The sequence below is a fragment of the Mustela nigripes genome, chromosome 11 (genome assembly GCF_022355385.1).
Source record: "Mustela nigripes isolate SB6536 chromosome 11, MUSNIG.SB6536, whole genome shotgun sequence".
In the NCBI taxonomy this organism is placed as follows: Eukaryota; Metazoa; Chordata; class Mammalia; order Carnivora; family Mustelidae; genus Mustela; species Mustela nigripes.
The window spans coordinates 27,658,017-27,679,106 of NC_081567.1; the positions used below are offsets into that span (position 1 = coordinate 27,658,017).

Below are 21,090 nucleotides of genomic sequence, written 5' to 3' on the forward strand. Positions count from 1 at the left end.
ATAAGCAGTTTGCTGTTTGTCATTTGCATTATTGCTCTTGGGGTGGAAGCATTCACTGATTTCATCTATTCCATCCACTCTACAAACCTTGACTGCAGAGGCCTGACTGACTTGGTGGCCCCTGGCCAGGTCCTGAGAAGCCCCGTCCCCCATAAGAAGCACGAGATCCCTTTCTTGCCGAACATTCTGGTGGCAGAGAGGAAGAGAATAAACAAGAAGTGAGTAAGAAGTACAGACAGAGATGAGTCATAGGAGGAAAACAAAATAGAGGGATAAATGCTGGAGAATCAGGGATGCTTGGTCTTTGCAGGGGGCCTGGGAAAGCCCTTCGGAGGGGGTCTTTTTAGGTAAGACCTCACAGGAAGAACTGGTCCTGGAACATGGGACTGGGTGGTGGAGAGGCCGTGAAGCAGTGCCAAGAACCCGGACCTGGAAGACTGTCTCAGGTCTACTCAACCAGCTATTTGACTGGGAACAAGTCACTGAGGGTGAGGGACCTTGCCTGTAAAATGGGAATAAAAGCCCACATGCCGCTTAGAATGGTCATCTGGAAGTATCAAACGAGAATTTTCTAAACTGGGCAACCCTTTAAAATGAAAGGTGGCTGGGATGCCTGAGTGGCTCAGTGGATTAAAGCTTCTGCCTTCGGCTCAGGTTATGATTCCGGGGTCCTGGGATGGAGCCCCGCATCGGGCTCTCTGCTCAGCAGGGAGACTGCTTCCCCCCATTCTCTCTCTGCCTGCCTCTCCGCCTACTTGTGAGCTCTGTCTGTCAAATAAGTGAATAAAATCTTTAAAAATGTTTAAAATGAAAGGCGGCTCTTTTATCCAGCAGGGTGAACCCTCCAGCAGACAGAAGGACTTAGCCTCTGTCTTTAAGACATACTGTAAAGCTACAGGTATAATAACAGTGTGGTGCCCGCACAGGAAAGATAAGTAGATAACGAAAACAGGATTGAGTGCCCCAAGCACAACCACACATTAGTGATCCCTTGATTTCCAGCAGCGTCCCCATGCAGGAATCCATTCCTGACATTTCTAGGGATCTTTATGTCACTCCAAAATGTGAGAAAAAAATCCGTCCAGAAATCAGGATAAAGGGAAAGAAAATCTGTGGGTGTTCAAGTTTAACCACCAACATAGGTATTACCAGTTCAAAGGAACCCATGGACATGACGTTGAAAGGAAGAGCGGAATCGGTGTCAAAGGTTACGGTCAGCAGGACAGAGGGTGTGGGAGCGAAGGGGCCACGACCAGATCTGTCCTTCTTATTTGCTGCTGGCGGGTTGTTAAATATATATGTTTGTGCCCCTGTCTGCCACTCCCCATGGGTCATTTTTGTAAACACAGATTTAGTAATGACTTTACACATATTAGTACACTTTATGAAAATCCGGCGAATCTCGTTCCAAGAAATACTAAGTTTTGGGGGCAGTCTTTAAATTGGCAGTTCTGAAACATGTTTCTGTGTAGTAATAGAGCTGTTAACCTTGCTAGGATACCCAGATATTACGTTATCTTAATAGAATCCAGTGATGTTTTCGTGTTTGGCTATTTGCCCTAAGGCTATAGTTCTTTGTAATTACTTTCACAGAAGAAATGCAAAGGCAGGCTGTAAACAAGGATCCTGGAACACTTTGATGTGAAATCAGCTCATCTGAGATCTGAATTAGGACAGGCAGTATCATTTTTAACAGCCAAACCAAAATCAGGGCAAGCAGACAAAATATGTTCATCCCTCAAAGAGGAAATGAGCATATATGGGGCCATATGTAGTCTAACGCCCAACTTGTATTTGCTTTGGACACACTCAGAACCATATGACCAACATTAGCACAACATGAAAGAAACTTCTCTACATCTGGAATATTTGTCTTATGACAAATATTAATACTTAATCCAAGCAATTAATACTTGTGTGTTTTAAAATCTCACTTGAGGATAACTTTTAAGAGGCACCTGGGTGGCTCAGTGGGTTAAAGCCCTGCCTTTGGCTCAGGTCATGATCTTAGGGTCCTGGGCTCCAGCCCTCCATTGGGCTCTCTGCTCAGCAGGGAGCCTGCCTCCCCCTCTCTCTCTGCCTGCCTCTCTGCCTACTTGTGATCTCTGCCTGTCAAATAAATAAATATAATCTTAAAAAAAAAAAAAGCTTTTAAATATTTGTGACCTCTTCCAATTTTTATTTTTATTTTTTAAAGATTTATTTATTTATTTATTTGACAGATGGAAATCATAAGTAGGCGGAGAGGCAGGCAGAGAGAGAGAAGGGGAAGTACTCCCCACTGAGCAGAGAGCCCAATGTGGGACTCGATCCCAGGACCCTGAGATCATGACCTGAGCTGAAGGCAGAGGCTTAACTCACTGAGACACCCAGGTGCCCCATCTTACAATTTTTAAATGATGTTTTTTGGGCAGTCATTCAGTGCTTATGTTTTATTCTTTTAATGTTTTCTTTTACCAAATGCCTATATTAAGTAGAGATTATTTTTTGCATGTTATTGAAATACATAATTTTGTTGCAGTGTATGATTCATAATAATAACCATACACTTGTTATTATATCACATTTTCCAGAACTAGCCCCTGAAACTTTAAATATAATCCTGCCACAGAAAAGTGATTGATTGTTTATGATTATAACTCATTATTTAAAAACGTGAAGTCAAGTGCTCTGAAAAATACAGAATAATTTACAATTCAGGAATTCTGATTTCTTGGTCTCAAGTTTTGAAGATCAGTAACTTTCAGGAATTTGGAAATTTTAAAAATTCCTGACAAAAGTGCAGGCGAAGTTAGTTTTGTCAGTAAATAATTCAAAATAAATAAATAAATAAATAACCCCCCCCCCAAAAAAAACCCAAAACAAATAAACCTGAAACAATTGCATAGTGGTATGCAAAAATTGAGCTTCTACCCTTAAGTCACACCATATACATAATGAACCTGAAATGACCTGTAGACTTAAATGTAACAATTAGAGCTCTAAGATTTCTAGAAAAAATAGAAAAAAAATTTTAGTGGACTTGTGCTACAGTCTGACCCCCAAATTCTTATATTAATCCCTAATCCCCAATTTGATGGAATTAGGAGATGGGGTCTTTGGGAGGTAGTCAGAGTTAGCTGGGGACCATGAGGATGGGGGCTCATGTCGGGGTTAGTACCCTTATAAGAAGAGAAGAATGGAGAGAGCTCTTTCCTGCCATCTACAAAACATTGCTGAACGAAATGAAAGATCTACATAAATGAAAAGACACTCCCTACCCCAGGTTCATGAATTTGAAAACCTGATATTATCAAGATTACAGGGCTGACCAAAGTGATCTATGTATTCACTGCAATTCCTGTCAAAATCCCAGTGACATTTTTTTGCAGACATAGAAAAATCCATCCTAAAATTCCTATGGATTCCCAAGGCATCCTAGATGGCTAAAACAATCTTGAAAAAGAACAGATTTGGGGGCACCTGGGTGTCTCAGTGAGTTAAGCCTCTGCCTTCAGCTCAGGTCATGATTTCAGGGTCCTAGGATCAAGCCCCACATTGGACTCCTGCTCAGGAGGAAGCCTGCTTCCCCCTCTCCCTCTCCTGCCTGCCTCTCTGCCTACTTTTGATCTCTCTCTCTGTCAAATAAATAAAATCTTTAAAAAAAAAAAACTGGTTAGAAGGATGAATAACACTTGCTGATTTAAAACTTACTGCAAAACTACAGTAACCAGGGGCACCTGGGTGGCTCATTGGGTTCCAGCCTCTGCCTTTGGCTCGGATCTTGGGATGGAGCCTCGGCTTCGGCTTCGGGCTCTCTGCTCAGCGGGGAGCCTGCTTCCTCCTCTCTCTCTGCCTGCTTCTCTGCCTACTTGTGATCTCTGTCTGCCAAATAAATAAATAAAATCTTGAAAGAAAAAAAAACTACAGTAACCAAAACAGTGTGTTATTGACCTAAAGACAGAAATAGAGTGGATGGAATAGCATAGAGAACCCAGAAATAAACCTTCACATGAACTGTCAGATCATTTTCAATAAGAATGGCAAAACCGTGCAATGGGGAAAGGACAGTCTTTCCAGTAAATGGTGTTGGGTAAATGGAATATCCACACACAAAAGAATGAAGTTGGACCCTTACCTCACACCATATACAAAATGAACTTCTATATCTGATAAGGGATAACTAACTAGAATGTATGAGGAACTAAAACTCAACAGAAACAACAAAAACCAACCCAATTCAAAAATGGGCAAAGAACTTGCATTAGCTGTATCTCTAAAGAACATAAATGAATGGCCGATTAACGTCACTGATCACTGGGGAATGCATATCAAAACCACAATGAGATAACACCTTATAGCCATTAGCATGGCTACCATCAAAAACCCAGAATAGAACAAGTGTTAATGAGGATATGGAGAAACGGGAGCCTCATACGCTCTTGTGGGAATGTTGCTGTGAAAATAGCAGGAGGCTACCTCAAAAACTAAAAGCAAACTTACCATGTGACTCAGCAATTCCACTTCTTGGCATATGCCCAAAGGAATGGAAAGCAGGGTCTTGGAGAGCTGTTTGTGCACCCTGTTCCTATTAGTATTTTTCATAGCTGAAGTCTGGAAGCAGGGTAGGTGTCCACTGCCAGGTAAATGGATGAGCAAAATGTGGTATATCCGCACGATGAAATATTATTCAGCCGTAAAGGGAAGGTGTTTCTGACACCTGTTTCAACATGAGTGAACCTTGCTTGACATTGTGCTACATGAAATAAGCCAGTCACAAACAGAGACAATACTCTGTGGTTCCACTTCTACGAGTAAGTAAGTAATACTTAGTAAGTGTAAATATATTTTTCAGTAAGTATACTCAGACGAGTAAGAATCAAAGAGGCAGAAAGAATGGTGGTTGCCAGGGGCTGGGGGGAAGGGAGAATGGGGAGTTACTGTTTAATGGGTACAGGGTTTCAGTTTCGCAAGATGAAGAGGGTCCTAGAGATGGAGAGTCGTGGTGGTTGCACAAAGTTGGAAGTATACTTAACAGCGCTGAGCTGTGTGCTTGCAGTGGTTGACATGGCCAAGTTTTCTGTGATGTGTATTTTACCGTGATTAAAAAAAAAAAAATCTTAGGGCACCTGGGTGGCTCAGTGAGTTAAAGCCTCTGCCTTCAGCTCAGGTCCTGATCTCAGGGCCCTGGGTTCAAGCCCTGCATCGGGCTCTCTGCTCAGTGGGGAGCCTGCTTCCCCCTCTCTCTGTGCCTGCCTCTCTGCCTACTTGAAATCTCTCTTTCTGTGTCAAATAAATAAATAAAATCTTTAAAAATAAATAAATAAAAACTCAGAAAAGCCTTTACGCAGACGTTCAGAGTGTTATTATTGACAATAGCAGAATATTGGAAGCAGCCCAAATGTCCGTCAACTGGTAAACGAGTAAATGAATCGTGGTATAGCCGTACTGGGAAATACAACAACTCAGTGATGGGGGTAAAATACCAGGACCACCAACTGTGTGGCTGGTTCCCAGGGCGTCATGTGAAGTAAAAGAGGCAAACACGGAGGATTAAATACTATACAATTTCATTCGTGTGAACTTTCTAGAAGAGGCAGAATATAGTGTCTGCAAGCAGATCCGTGTTTGCTGGCAAGAGAGTTCAGTGCACAGTGGCACAAGGAATCTTCTTAAAGGGAACCGTTCTGTGTCTTGGCTGTTCTGGTGTTTACGTGGTTGTATGCAATTCCAGAAATTGAGCAAATTTCATTGCATGTAAAGAATGCCCTCATTTAAAAGAAAGAGAGGGAAACTTCATGGGGCAGCCAGATTTTTGTGGTTTTACAGGTGTTTGCAGGAACTTGTAAATACCACCCCTTAGCAACCTTTTTTTTTTCCCTTCCCTACTGAAAAGAAGAAGTTAATGGAGATAGTCACCCTAGAAGAATTTGATTTCCACCGGCTGCATAATCAGTACCTTATGCTTGTAGCAAAATTCTGCATGTGACCTCCTAGTTTGACCCCAAACAGACTTTTTCCCCCTGAACCACCTGAAAGGGAATTAAATAATCATGGTCCTTTGTCCCTCGGTCCACTAAGTAAGAGTATATTTCCTTACACACCTGTAGTACAGTGACCAACCGTAGTAATTTACCATTGATACGATGCTCTACTGCTCATATCCACATTTTAGTATCTGATCTCGTATTATCTGCATCACTGCCCCCCCCATTATAAGGCCCAGTCTATAATAACGTATTGCATCCAGTTTTCATATCCCTTTAGTCTCTTAGGACGGTGACACTGTTGAGGAACACCAACCCCTCCCCGACCGCTCTTTTTCAGGAAGATATCTTCCATTTGGGTTTGTCTGATGTTTCTTCATGGTGACATTTCAGCTCCACAGTCCTGACTGCAGTGCAGGCCCTGGGAGAGGGGAGACACTTCCAGACCGTGCAGATATCCTCCTCGCCACCAGAACAACCCCCGTGTGGAGCAGCTGCCAGCGCGTTTGCCTCAACCATCCTTCATGGGAGGGTTGCAGAGGGGTTAGCTAACAGCTCCATTTCTCTTCCCCATTACTGGTTCCGAGTCAGTATCCCGCCTAAGAGCTCTTCTTCCTCCCTCTCCCTCCCTTTGTGTCCTGTGTTACGTAAACACATGGATTCCTATTTCTTCAGTTCAGAACCTGTTACTGCCTCTTACTTTGGTGCTCTGATACCTGGCCGGTGAGAGCCCTTCCCAGCTGGGCCTCGGTCCTTGTAACACGCCTCTGCACATCTTCAGCACTTTCCTGCTTTCTCATATCGCAAGATGTTCCAGTCTCATCTCAGGCCTCCAGTAACCCCAGCTGTGGAATCAGCCAGTTCTTCTGGAAGCTCTGGGTTTTGTTTTGTTTGTTTGTTTTTAAAGTACGGTATTAGAAATTAAGATGTGGACACCAGATGTGCTCACCGCTAGTGAGATTTCTTTGCTTCTACGCCCTTTTCGGTGGTAATGCTTGGATATACACACATACACCCCCCAAACATGAGTGCACACATAGACACATACTTATTTATGTTAAAATCTTGAGTCTGTCTCCCATTTCATTTCATCTCCACAGGGTTCTTCCTTTTCTTCCCACACCCCAGTATTGGTGTGTCTGGCTTCCAACATCCGCGTGTTTACGGCTTTGCTCGGTACTGAAACACATCTCGGTATTTTCAGAATTGGCGTCACTCATTCAGCAACAGAAGCAAACCCCTGAAGACCTCAGGATTTGAGTTCTTCCCCCTTCCTTACTGAAGGTGGCAAGCACTGGGTTTATAAATGGCTCTTTTGCACTTTGCTTTTTTCCCACCTTGTTTTTTTTTGTGGGTTTATTTGTTTTTTACTAGAAGTCATTCCCTGTCTGATCTTTGAGGTCTCCATTCTCTCTTATAATGGCTCATAACTTCCCTGATTATACGTATCACAGTTTATTTAACCAATTTCCGATACCTCGACATTTAGGCGTTTTATTTTGGCTTGGCGGTATTTTGTAGTTTCAGAGAAAGCTGCAGGGAATGACCTGCGCGTATGTATTTGTTCATTGGTGGACCTGTGTCTTTCATGTTCCGAAAAGTGTGCCTGTGGACTCAAAAGGTAAATAAATACCGGGTTTTGTTAGATGTGGCCACACTCCTCTCTCTAACAGTGAGTTTGTGGCTTTGCCCTGACTCTCTCCAGTTTGAGAGTTATTTGTGTATCAGGGACATTAACCTTTTATCTATGATCTACGCTACAGATACTTTTCCCTGGTTTCTCATTCGTCTTGTGACTTGGCTTATCTTACCACTGTGCAAAAAAAAAAAAAAAAAAAAATGTTTAGGAGATCAAATTGGTACTTTTTTTTTTTTTTTTTAACTGTGTCTGAATTACAAGTCATAGTGAGAAAGCCTTTTTGTACACTCAGATTTTTGAGGAATTCACCCATTTTTCATTCTGGGCATGTAGATATCCGATCTGTTTGGTGTTTATGCTTTTGTACCAAGTGAGGAATTTGGGGTCTAATTTATCCTTTTCCAGTTATCCCGACACTATTTCTTTAAAGTTCATCTTTGTCCCAGTAATGTGAAATACAACCTTCATTGTACACTAGATTTCTATATGCAGTTGGGGCTATTTCTGGACCTTGTCTTTCTTGAAGTCCCAACTGAGTTTTCATTAAACATTTACATCTTAGAGGCTACCAGGCTCCAGGATTTACAACACAGAGGAATTTTTAGGCCTGTTCCCCTTTTGTGGTGGAAAATGGGTCCTTATTATTTTCTGACACTTTTTGAATTTTCCAGATTTTCAGAAACCAGCCAAAATTATTTTTGTCTTTAAGAGGACTGTTTTAAGGGTAGGGTGCCTGAGTTGCTCTGTCTGTTAAATGTCCCAGCTCTTGATTTTGTCTCAGAGTCATGAGAGGGAGCCCTGTGTCTGCTTGAGATTCTCTCTCTCTCCCTCTCCCTTTGTCCCCCCAAATAAATTCAATGTTTTTATTTTTTATTTATTTTTTAAAGTTTTTAAAAGATTTTATTTATTTATTTGACAGATGGAGATCACAAGTAGGCAGAGAGAGAGAGGGAGAGAGAGAGGGAAGCAGGCTCCCCACCAAGCAGAGAGCCCAATGCGGGGCTCGATCCCAGGACCCTGAGATCATGACCTGAACCGAAGGCAGAGCCTTTAACCCACTGAGCCACCCAGGTGCCCCAATAAAATGTTTTTTAAAAGAAAACCTTTTGAAGGTAGTAATCAGTTTTTAAACAGTAAACTTTCATATGCATATTTAATAATGTCCCCAAAATATTACTTATTTCTCCCCTTTTCCTTGTGTCCCCTCAATAAAAGAGATGCTTCGGAGAAGTCTGTATGATATATGTGGAGAAGAGGACAGGTGGAGGCAGACCAGCCAGCTGTAAGAGTCGTGCGTTCTGCCTCCTGTGGCTTTTAAGAACCACCAGGAAAACAGTTTATTCTTTTTCTTCACATGAGTGAACAGGTACAAAAAACAGAGATGGGAGTGCAGGACTACATGGAGGAATTGGAATTGGGATGACTGGGAAGCCAGAGTGTTTTTTTATATGTAACATTTTAAGTATGCACTTCCTTAGAAGAGGCTTAATCAGGGGCATACCCTCGCTCGCTCCCCGCCCCCTCGCTGTACTCGAATGGCCTCCCTTAGGTGGAATGACTTGATTTTTAGATGTTTCTCATAAATTGGGGGCCACCCTAAAAAATCTATTTATAGGACCCATTTAGAGGAGACAGGACTCACATTGGCCACGCGGTCTCTGTTCTCATCAAGTTCTATTTCAGGGAACATGCTTTTCCTCAAGGAAAAATCAGGACATGTAATTGGATTTAATTCAACATGTCACATCCTATGAAGCTTTCAAAGTGAAGCCGGGTTTAATTATAAATTTGACAAGTCACCGTTTTGGAACAGACGAGAACTCTGTGGAGGTGGGCCACGCCCTGTCAGTGTAGTCCGATGCCGAGCAACGTGATCGCTGACACGCTCACGCACTCGTCTGTTGCGCTGTGCGTGCATTAGGCAGTCGTGAGGGTAACAGTGCCGTCTTCCGCTTCGGTACCACCAAGAACTCTTATTTTATTATGGCAGCTCTACTCTTCTAGTCTGCTCTTCTACTGTAGTAGCTCCACAAAAACAGAAACCAAGAATTTTCTTGAAAATTTGGTGCTTCAAGGGGCACCTGGGTGGCACAGTGGGTTAAGCCTCAGCCTTCAGCTCCGGTCATGATCTCAGTGTCCTGGGATCGCGCCCCGTATCGGGCTCCCTGCTCGGCAGGGTGTCAGCTTCTCCCTCTGCCCCTCCCCCGCCCCCCACTAATGCTCTCTCTCTCTCAAATAAATAAAATCTTTAAAAAAATTTCGTTCTTGGAAGCGCTGGGAAGAATTCAGATTCGTCTGTGTCTCTACACAAACATAACACAGAACTTGCTTCTGAATAAGCTTGTCGCCACGGGAAACCTTCAGACTTCGGTTCTTTAAGGTCTTTAACTGTCTTTAACAGTTAGGTCTTTAACAGTCACGTACAGGTGGCAGCCGCCCGGGTTGTTGGCTGCTGGTTAAGTGGTAACAAGCTTCAGAGTGCGAAGACATTCTATAGGCTAGTGTTTCTGTTACTCTCAACACCTTTCATGTCATTCCATTGTGTGTGTTTTAGTCTTACAGCCACTGGCACGGTAGAAAAGAGAAGCCTGAGTCCCAGCCCAGCAGAAGCTGACTTGGAGGCCAGAGTATCGGGGGAGATTTCTGACGCCGAGCTCGAGCCCACAGAGTCCTGTGCAGAACCCGTCTCCGAGGGAAGGAAAAAGGCCAAGAAGTTAAAAAGAATGAAGAAGGACCTTTCACCAGCAGGTTTGTAGAAGATCTCAGTAGAGTTCTGGGGTTGTGTACTCTTTAATGCTCTAGAAACTCATAGTTTGGGGGGAGAAATGATGGCGGGGCTTCGGTTGGTGGCAAAGCCCATGTCCAGTAATCTCCCCCACTCCTGCCATCAACCCCTTTATCCACGGTTTCCCAGAGTCAACCACAGTCTGAAAGCAGGGGATCCTTCCGTCATACGTATCACCAGAAGGTCACTGGTAGCCTAAGGCTAGATCACCATGCCTTTGTCATTGCCCTCACTTGTCTTCTCACAAGGACACAAGAAGCAGGGTGAGTCCGGGACAGTAAGATTTTTTTGAAAGAAACCAGTTCACACGACTGTTGTGACAGTACATTTGTTGTCGTTGTTCTCTCTGGTTATTAGCGCTTGTTCATCTCTTACTGTGCCCCATTTATCAATTCAGCCTTGTCACAGCTGTGGATGTACCGGAAATAACATGGAGTCTGCGGGGGCTGGTACTACCGGAAGTTTCAAGCACACACTGCGTGTTTTGGACTGTGTCCCCCGCAGATGAGGGGGACTGCTGTAGTTTTCCACGGGACCAGATGCTTTTTAGGATCCATTTAATTTAAGGAATCCCTAAAAAGCCCTGTCTCTTGATAGAGGAGGGCTTGGCAGGGGCCTTCTCAGTTAAAGATGGTTACTCCATTTTGGTAATACTCTCCCTTTCCTCCATGGTTTAGAGGTTTTGCTGATGTGTGTAAGTAGCCTAGTATCTTAAATGTGCATTTAAATTTGCACAGAGCCCTCCTCCTACACATGTTATTTTCAGTGGCAGCGTTTTCACCGTTCCCAGCAAAACTTTGCCAGGCAGCCCGGATTTCTCTCTCATACGCAGAATTACATAAGGAGCAAAGGAAACCAGAAGCTACCCTGTTGAGAGCCTAGTATGTGCAAAGAGCTGTAGGGGGAGCCTCCCCTTCTCACAAAAGCCCTGACATAGGGGATTACCATCCTGTCTCAGGGACGCAGGTGTCTGGCTCAGAGAGGTTTAGAAACACGCGTAGGTCCATATAGCTAGCACCAGAAGGTAAGTCTGGGCCTGCCCGAGGCCAAATCCCACACTCTCTCCATCACCCAGATGCCATGGCGCGGGGGGAGGCTGCTCATGACCAAACTCATCCCCTGTGCTCACGCCCTCTGCACTGCTGGACTGCAAGATGACGGAAGGTCTCGATGGTCAGCCGGGCCAGTTCCCCGCCGGGGAGATCCGGCAGTCACCTAGCGGGTCCCACAGCTGTCGGGGACAACAGTTAAAGCCCTCGGGGCCAGCGGGGCATGTCACACTGGGTGGGAGTTCTTTCTTTTAAAGTTCTGAGGCGGTCCTCAAGGTCTGTTTCACAGTTAAGAGATTGCAGGCGTGAAGGGTAACGTGACTTGCCCAAGGTCACAGAGTCCTTCAGTCTGTCCTGCAAGAGAGCAGGTGTTCTCCTGCACGGTTCCGCCACTGCCTGTCTGCCCAGGATAAGAGGGCTGCTGACCCCGCCTGGAGGGCCCCTCTCCTTTATCTCACAGCAGGCTGGTCTCCCCAGCGAGCAGAACCAACAGTCAGATCAAAGGAAGGTGTAGGGAAGCCACGGGACTTGATTCATACCCAAGCTAAGCCTTCACTGTGTTTCAGATTAATTCTTCCTTTTACATGTGGCCCGATCTGACGGCAGGGAGTTTTCTGAATCTCACTGTTACTAGTGAAACCAAAGAGGCAGCAAAAATATTGCATATGCTTTTATACACCACGCTGAGGCTTAACTTTTAACTGAAAACTCAAACTGCTTGCTTGAAGCCTGGACTCTCTTCGCTGCCTCCTTGAATCCCAGTGTTCTCCTTGACTTGCTTCCCTTCCGTTCCCTAAATGGGGCACCGGGGAAGGTTTCATTCTGTGACACCCTTAGTCTTCACCTGGGATAACCTTCTCACCACGGTGGCATGGTGTCTGCTCGACCAGCCTCCGCGCTCAATGTCAGCAGGACTGACTTCTAGAGGTCATGGCTGGCGTGCTGGGGGGTGGGGTCTTCTCTTGTCTTCCCTCCCTTCCTGTCTCAGTCTCTTCGGCATTTTTCAGCTTATCTGTTAGAGCTCAGGCGCAAGATGACAGGGTATTTTCCCCCTCCTCTATCTCAGCATAATCTTACAGGTATTAACATTAAAATACCTAATAATAGACTGCCTGAATAGATTAGCTCCTTTTATAACTTTCATCATTCTAAGTGAAAACTTTCTGTGAGTTATTTGGGGGTTCGAATGTATAATACTGTCATTAAAATAGGTTTTTATTTTCCTCCCATTGACAGGAAAGCTGTCACGGCCTCAAGATTTGAGCTAAAAAAGAAAAAAAAAATGATAGATTTTGTACTTCTTTGTCAGTCCCGCTAAAAGAGAAAGAGAGAAACATCTCGACAGCTTTTAATTGAATCAGAGAGTGGAGCGGATGGTGCTTCTGGGGCACCATTCACCGGGTGAGGCCTTGCAGCAGCACAAAGCTAGAAGTTTCACAGGTCCTTCTTGACTGTATTATTGTAAGCGTTTAGCGCTACTATTCCCGGCAGGATGTCGGGTGAGGTAACCAGGCTCTGAGCCTGTGGCGTTGACCAGTTTTGACTGCTCGCCGACTGTCATAAGGTCCTGTAGTGAGTGAGAATACAAAGGTCTGGACCTATGTAGGGTCTGTATGAAGCACTCAAGGGTTCAGAGGGTTCCAGGAGCTGTGACGCCCCAGTTGGGGTGTTGGCAGCCATCTGTTGGGACAGTTCGGTAGGGCGTGGGAAAGTCTGACCTGCAGAGACAGGTTCTCAGGCGTCCTATCTGAGCTCTCCTCCTGGCCAGAGTCTCTTGACAGGGCCGCAGGTGATTCATGAAGGTGTGTTGGGTTGGCGGAGGCATGAGAAATATAAAAGACACTGTTTGACCTGGGAGGGAGGTTTCTGTTTTCCCAGGAGGAAGTCGCAAAAAGTCGGACCAGAGAATATTGTGTATTGTAGCAGTCCGGGGACAGTTGGTGCTCAGTAAATCCCACACGTAACAGTGTCGTCTGTCTTAGTTATACATTTTAATATCGAAGATGCATTAAGAGCTCAGTCCTAGACCCCTTCTCAGCTAGCAGAATGACTTAAATTGCAAAAGGAATGACTGACTGTTCCTAGTTTATATCCTGTAGCAGGCATTGTGCCAGGAGCCTCCTTTACTGTCTATTCCGTATAAAAACCCGATCAAGAATAGATACCAGTATTTCCAATTTCTGGAGAGGAAACAGGTCCAAAGAATTCAGACTTGCGAAGTCCGGTATAACTGGTACTGGGGGCACTGGGGAGGGCGGTCTGATCTGGAATCCCCACGTTGTATCACTGTGCAGTATGTGAAATTGATCCAAACTTTAGAAGAAGCGGAGGACCCTTTACATAAAGATGGCTTTTCTGGCAGCCGGTCAAGAGCAGGAAACAGTTGCCAACTTGGACTTGCTCATGATGAAGTCATGGGACCCAAGCGACCATTCTCTTTAGGAGTTTACTATGTACATATTATATACTTAGCAAATATTTTTCTCCTAAGTGTTGTTTCTGTCCAGTGTCCAGGCTACAAACATAGAACACGAGCCAGTTGCTTTTCTATTTAGTAGGATTAGCTAAATTGGTGGCGCTATCTACTTTTCCTCGGGGGAATTCAAGGTACGTTCTCTACTTGTAGGTAAAGAACCAGAGTTCTGTGTGCCATTCGGGCTGCACTGAAGTACCCCTAGGTGATGTTCCCCAGACAGGGTTTATTGGACGGGTGTCCATAGCACACTCGTTCTTGCTGATGAGTGAATTGTGTTTCAGTGTCCTGTCGCTGACCAGACTGCCCAATCTCAAAATATCGTCAGACGGTCCAGTAGCCAGAGTTCTCTCATGCCCTGTTAGCTTTGGCAGATAAGTGCCCAAGATGCCAACGATTCCTGGTGATTTTTTGTGTCATGTCCTAGAGAGGCTGCTACAAGTCTTTTCCTTCTTCCACTGAAAACACAACACAGCAGCCCTTAAAATGTTTGCCAAGAACCAGGAGTATCATTGGAGTCTTGAGGAATCCATTGAACTTTTCAAGCTTCCATCCTTAAGGTTACAGTATGAAAATTTAGGACCTGAGCAGCGGTCTGCAGTTGCTGACCATCCAGGCTCAGGAAGTGTAGCCAAGGAACTTTCGAAGCCCTCAATTAAAATGTGGCTGGCAGCCTCCGTGTGGCCTCTGTGCTGTGTGGTGGGCCAGTCTGCTGCTCAGTCCTTGTTCCCCCGGCAGCCCTCCACCCCGGGAAGCTCTGCCTTCTTGGTGTGGGAAACCGCCCCTTCACCGGGCCCGCTGGAGCATCTCCCAATTGAATACGTCTGTGTAGCTCCCCCCAGGATCTTTCTCACTACAGATTTCCACTCCAGAAAATGATACAATGGCAGATCTCCAGTGTTTGAGACGCTGTTCTGGATTTACCAGAGGGCAGAAATGTCTTCCCTCGTAGAATCTGTCCCTTTCAGCTCTGGACAGAAGAAGGGTAAAGAAGCCCCAACGGTCACCTTTCGCGTTGACCACTTTTTACTTTCTTTTGTCGTTTTGTTAATAAAGATAACATGCTCACTTTGAAGACCTATAAAATGCAGAAAAACAGAAGAAAATCAAACCCCATGGTTGGCTGATAATCCAGTAACAAGTGTTTTTAGTCTTCTTGTCATTTTTATACATCATGGACATCATACCTCATAGTCAGTTTGGTATCCTGTTCTTTCTCCATTTAAAAAAAACTCCTGGTCAGATTTTTATTATCAGCATAATATTTTATAGTAGAATTTTGTTGGATCTTCAAGCAACATTCCTAGTATCTTTTGCAGGGTCAGCTTTATTAAGATAGTTTACTTACAGGAGGTCGTCGCTTTCGGGTGCCCAATTTGATGAGTTTTTGCAAATGTGTACATCCATATGACCATTATTATGATCAAGAGAGAGAATATTTGCATCATTCCAGAAGATTCTCTGACGCCCCATCCCTCCTCCCTCCCCTAGGTCCTGGCAACCACTGATGTGCTTCTTTCTTAATAATTTGAGAATTCATTTTGCTATTTCAGTATCAGTTCCTTCTTACTGCTGAGTAGTGTTCTGTTTTATGGATGTATCATTCTTTATCCATTTTGCCCATTGGCATTTAGGTTGTTACCACTTTTTAGCAACTAAGAATCAAGCTGCTGTAAGCATGTGCCAACAGGTTTTTGTATGAACTAAGTTTTTGTTTCTTTGGGGTAAATACCAAAGAGTGGAGTTGCTGGGTCACATGGCAAGTGCATGTCTCCCCTTCTAAGAAACGGGCTCAGTGTTTTCCAAGATGGCCGCACTGTGGTGCATTCTCGCCGTTGGCCGGCGAGGCTTCCGGTGGCTCTGCACCTTTACCAGTGTTGGTACCAGTGGTCCCTTTTAGCCATTCCATTGGGCCTGTAGTGGTGTCTCATAGGGCTTTGACTTGAGTTTCCCTAATGACTAATGATGCTAAGCATCTTTTGTGTGATTATTTCCCATCCAGATCTCTTCTTTGCGGAACGTCTTTTTGAATCTTTTGCCCATTTTTTTCATCAGGTTGTTTTCTTCTCCATGAGTTTTGAGAGTTCTTTGTATATTCTGGATACAAATCCTTTTGGGTGTTTTGCACATTCTTCCAGACTCTGCTTTTCTTTTCACTTTCTTAATAGTAACTTTCAAATAGTAGAAGTTTAAAATTTTACGGAAATCCAGTTTAACATTTTTCAGATTATGGCTTTGCATCACATCTAAGAAATCTTTGCTTGACTCCAGATTTACAGAGATTTTCTCCTGTGTTTTCTTCTATAAGTTTTAGATTTTACAGTGAGATGTGCAGTCCATTTTGAGGTGATTTTCGCATATGTTCCAAAGTACGCATTGAGATCCATCCTGACAGGAAGCAGACGTCTTCAAATATTTGTTTAAAAAGAAAAATTGTTCCAGAATAATTCTTTGCCCTCAAGCTCCCTGAAACAGACCTAGCTCCTTATCCACCAGCTTTGAGACTGACTCTTCAGTCTGCAGCACTCCCTTTCTGGAAAGTGCTAGAAAGAACACCAGCAGTGACCTCCAGCTTCCTCTGGTCTGGGTCTCCTTTAGATGGTTCTTAACATTCTGGTTCCTCTGGACACATTGTTGCTCAGCAGCTGCACATTTTAGTAATGAAAACCAGGATCATCTTGATAGCAGGCTGTCAGCTTCCTGGAGAACAACCGTGTTCAGTGTTGGGCCACCTTACTGCTAACAGGAAGGGACCTGACATCCACAACAAACTTGCCGTGTGCCAGGGACTCGGCCGTACCACCACAGGCATGTGCAACAGGACGTAGTACTCGGCGCCGCTGAGAGATGAGCCAGGGAACGTTGTTCAAAGCCATACAGCTAGTCAAATGGCCGAGCCTGGCTTGCTTATCCAAAGCTTCTGCACATTCCGCTGTTTCTCACCCGCTCTTCACCGAGTCACTTCCTGTGCATCTGCTGGGGGGCCGCCACGCCCGCACACCGTCCCATCCAGCGGACAGCAGGTGCTGCCATAAGTATGACAGTGCACTTGCTCTCAGCCGCTTAGCTTTTTTGTTCATTTGAGTTCCCTCACAGCTAGTTTGAATCTGTTTCGCTTCCCCACACTCAGCATTGTGGCTGTTAACCTTTAAAATGGCTAATTGGTGGGGCGCCTGGGTGGCTCAGTCTTTGGCTCAGGTCATGATCCCGGGGTCCTGGGATCGAGCCCCGCATCTGTGCTCAGCGGGGAGTCTGCTTCTGCCTCTGCCCCAATTCCCCCTCCAGTCATGCTCTCTTTCTCTCTTCCTCTCAAATAAATAAATAAATCTTTAAAAAAAAAAAAAAAAAGACAAAACAAAGCCTATAAAACAGCTGATTGACTGCTGTGATGTTTCTCTGATATGTAGATTATAAAAATGCCCTTATGGGTGTTTCTCCCCCCCCACCCCCCCCCCCCGCAATCAGCTATTGTATGAATGTGTGTGATTGAGAAGGTCAGGCCTGTGATGTCTCTTCCCGGCCCATCTGCAGGATTTACTCGCTCTGCAGAGGGGAGTGTCTTAGTGTTTCATTCTCTAATAACCTAACTGGATCCTAGGAGTCTGTCACGTGGGAGCATCTCGTGTCCCTCTTCACTTCCCAAGAACCATCTCAGTCTTTGCTGGGAGTGCCAACAAAGCGGTATGACACGGGACAGAAGCCTCCCAAGTGTCCCTTCCCCAGTCTCCTCGTCCTCTCCGTCTGGACTTCATCTCAGTCCGTGATCACCCATGGGAGTTCTCGTGTTGGCTGAAATCCTATGTTATTTCGTGTGTTCAGACCCAGTTATCTTTAGACATTCCTGCCATTGAGGTGGCCACTCTGGGCTGAGTGATTTCCTACTCTGCAGAACCTTGCACCTCCTCCAGTTTTAAAAGTTACCATTTTAGGCAGCAGCCGAGCCCTCTCCCCCCTTTTGGAATCTTGGAGTGTGAGCAGCTGGGGTTAGCTTTGCCGATTTTCCCGGCCAACCCTGCTTAAGTAAAAAGTAATGCACGTCACCACCCATGCAGGAGCGCCTGGGCTGTCACGCTTCCATCGTGGCCACTCTCTTCCCTGACTTAATTCCCTTCTGCTCAGCTCCGGACACGGTTGGTCCAGGCCCTGACCCGACTGTGCCGCTGCTGATACGGGGAACGGCGTGAACGGAGCAGAAGGGCTTCCAGCTTCCGGGTGAAACTGTTGTCACCAAAGAGACCCATCAACACTTAGCGGGTGTTGCCGAACTCTGAAATGGCTGCATGCTTCTTCTTGGGCCCCTTTGGGGGATTTCTGAACCCTCCTACTGGTCAGCTTCTCTGAAAAGGCCACCAGCCCCTTGGGTTTCTCTTCTGGGTGCTGGTACAGAGCACCCAGCACAGAGAAACCTGGAGCCCCAGGATGCAGCAGGGCTCCGGATGCGGTGGGAGGATCCCGTTCCCGTCAGCCTCGCGCTGGCTGTGTGACGCTGGTCACCATATCTGGCCTCCCTGAGCCTGTTCTGCATCTGTAAAATGCAGGTAGTGATACCACTGTGCCGGGCTTTTTTCTTTTAACTTATTAATTTGAGAGAGAGAGTGCATGCACACACAAGCAGGAGGGGCAGGGGACAGGAAGAGAGAATCTGAGGCAGACTCTGTGCTGAGCACGGAGCACGATGTGGGACTCGATCTCATGACCCTGAGATCACAACTTGAGTAGAAACCAAGAGTTGGACACTTAACCGACTCTACCCCTCTAGGTGCCCCAAACTGCGCTGGGCTTTTATGAGGATTAAACGAACCGAGGGACACATGGCTGGCTCAGTCAGTGGAGCATGTGACTCTTGATCTTGGGGTCATGAGTTCAAGCCCCACATTAGGCATAGAACTTTCTTAATTAAAAAAAAAAAAAAAAAAAGTGAAATGAACTGGGTGCCCAGTGTGGTGGCTAGGGGCCAGTACAGGATGTTCCTCCCCCACCCCGCCCGAGACATAGGAGCACATCCACATTTTAACCCCCAGGAAGTAAATGGAGACATCCAAGCAGGGAGACATGTCTTTGATCCTCCGTGGGACATTTCTGTGGGGCCCACTGGGCCCTGCTGCCCATGGGCAGAGTCCATCTGTGGGCGTGCTCTGCCCAGCCTGGCCCTTGGCCTTGGCACTCTGTTCCGCGCTGGTCGCTCGGTCCCCTGGTTGCCATCCTCTCCGTGCTCACCGCATTTTGTTTTGTCCACCTCCCGCCCCCAGGAGGCATCCCCGACAGCCCGGCCAAGCTCTTCGAAGTCCCCGACACGTGGTAACCGAGGCCGGAGGGAAACACACCGCTGGGGCTGTGGCTGAGGCGAAACCAGCCAGCACATTCGGAAGCCATACTGTATTTAATTTAATAAAACGTGGTATGGGAGGGCTTGGAAACCAAGTATGCGTCCTGGAAAAAAACAAACAAACAAACCCAGTTTTTATTTTTGTGGCCATGTCTCTTCTCTTCCCTTTTAATGTAAAGTGTCTGCTGCCACTCAGCGCGGTGGTAGGCTTTCAGGAATGTGCACATTCACCCGTCGATCCTTTGTCGCTTGCGTGAAGCCCTTCCCCACCGTGAACATTCGCGTGTTTCAGAATCCACCGGGCAGGAAACGCCGGCTGTGAACCAGGCAAAACGCCGACATTCTCGGGCGCTGTGGTCATGAGCATGAGTTTGGGGTTGAAGTCCTCCCCGCTCCGCGGTGCTCTCTTTGGATGCAGGGGCCTCCCTGGCCGGCAGCTCGTCTCGTCTCCCGATGGATGGAGAGCCCACTCGCGTCTGCCTGCTTCCCCCTGCATCTGCCAGAAAATACGGAGCGCCCAAGCCACTGTTTCCAGAAGGAAACAGTCTCCCGCTGTCCACCTGTAGGGGAGCGTCACCTCTGCCTTGGCCTTCGGGCCATATTTATTTAGAGTCCTTTGCCCTAAGATGTGAGTTTCTCGTGGCAGACTGTATGAATTACGAAAAGTTATCTTCTGTTTTTACGTGTAGTGTGGCGCTCCCTCCCCCGCATCTCAACCTGCTCGTCCTCTGTGTGTGTCTGTGTGTGTGTGTCTGTGTGTGTGTGTGTCTGGGGATGAAGTGGCACATATGCGTGTGTGTGCGTGTGCTTGAAACCACAGAAGATGCATACCAGCCCTTCCTCTATTGACATCGATCCCAACAGCGACAGAATTTCACGGATCTGTTGTCAGTAGGTCTGCTTTATAGAGATCATTGTTAGATACTGAACATTTTTTGTATCATGGAAATAAAAAATGAAACATGTATTTCCGAAAGATGAAAATTAAAGGAATTTTCATAGGATTCTGGTTTTTTTTTTTCCTTTTTCTTGTTTTTGTAAGTGAATGATGAATTTGATCTTTACATGGATATGTTTCTCTCGAAAGATCACCCCTAAAAAGCACTGGTAAGTCACGAAGCCTGATGTTCATGAATTTTTGTTTCTTCTTTTTTTTTAACCTCTGACCCTATACCTTCAGCTGCCGGGGGCTGGGGTTGAGCCCCGTGGAAAATGACCGCGTAGGAGGGTCCGTATCCAGTCATGGTGGATGGAATGGAGCCCTTTGGGATCTGTGGCGGCTTGCATATTCAGATGAGTGAGACACTCACTTTTCCCAGCTTCGAGCCTCTGAACAATTCCACTCCTCCCCCTGACCTAGCAGTCTGTGGCAGAGTTGCAAAGCCAAACCCTTCGGGAACGAGCTCCCACCCCTTCCTGAGCTGTCCCTGCTCCGAGACTCTGTGGGGTGGTGCTCAGGGAGGTGGAGACAGACGGAGGCCAAGGGTTGCAGGGGCGCTGCTGGTCTGGTGCTGAGTCACTGAAACCTACGGGTAGAAACAGCTGGTGTCCAACACCCTAACACCTCGAGCAAGAGGGAAAGCACACTGCGGGCTGTAATGGGCGTGGAAACGCAGAGTCTCTGGTGGTTCACCACCTTCTGCACGGTGCGGGGTCGCCGTGGGAGAGCCTCTTGCCCTCAGGGAATGAAATGCCACCTTGTCCCCCAAAGCCCAATTCTCCCTGGTCAGAAAGCATCTTAGGGGCGCCCGGGTGGCTCAGTGGGTTAAAGCTTCTGCTTTCGGCTCAGGTCTGGATCTCGGGGTCCTGGGATCAAGCCCCACATCGGGCTCTCTGCTCAGCAGGAAGCCTG

General features: G+C 46.1%; 1 protein-coding gene across 1 annotated transcript in view; it reads left to right on the forward strand.

The window, feature by feature from the left end:
* Window positions 1-20,242, forward strand: part of PARN (poly(A)-specific ribonuclease) — a 156,941-nt gene extending 136,699 nt beyond the window's left edge. Inside the window, exons 23-24 of the mRNA XM_059415283.1 lie at window positions 10,160-10,353; window positions 19,162-20,242. Of these exons, the coding sequence (XP_059271266.1) occupies window positions 10,160-10,353; window positions 19,162-19,214 (247 nt within the window). The 3' untranslated portion in view covers window positions 19,215-20,242. The remainder of the gene's footprint in view (window positions 1-10,159; window positions 10,354-19,161) is intronic.
* Window positions 20,243-21,090: the final 848 nt, after the last annotated feature.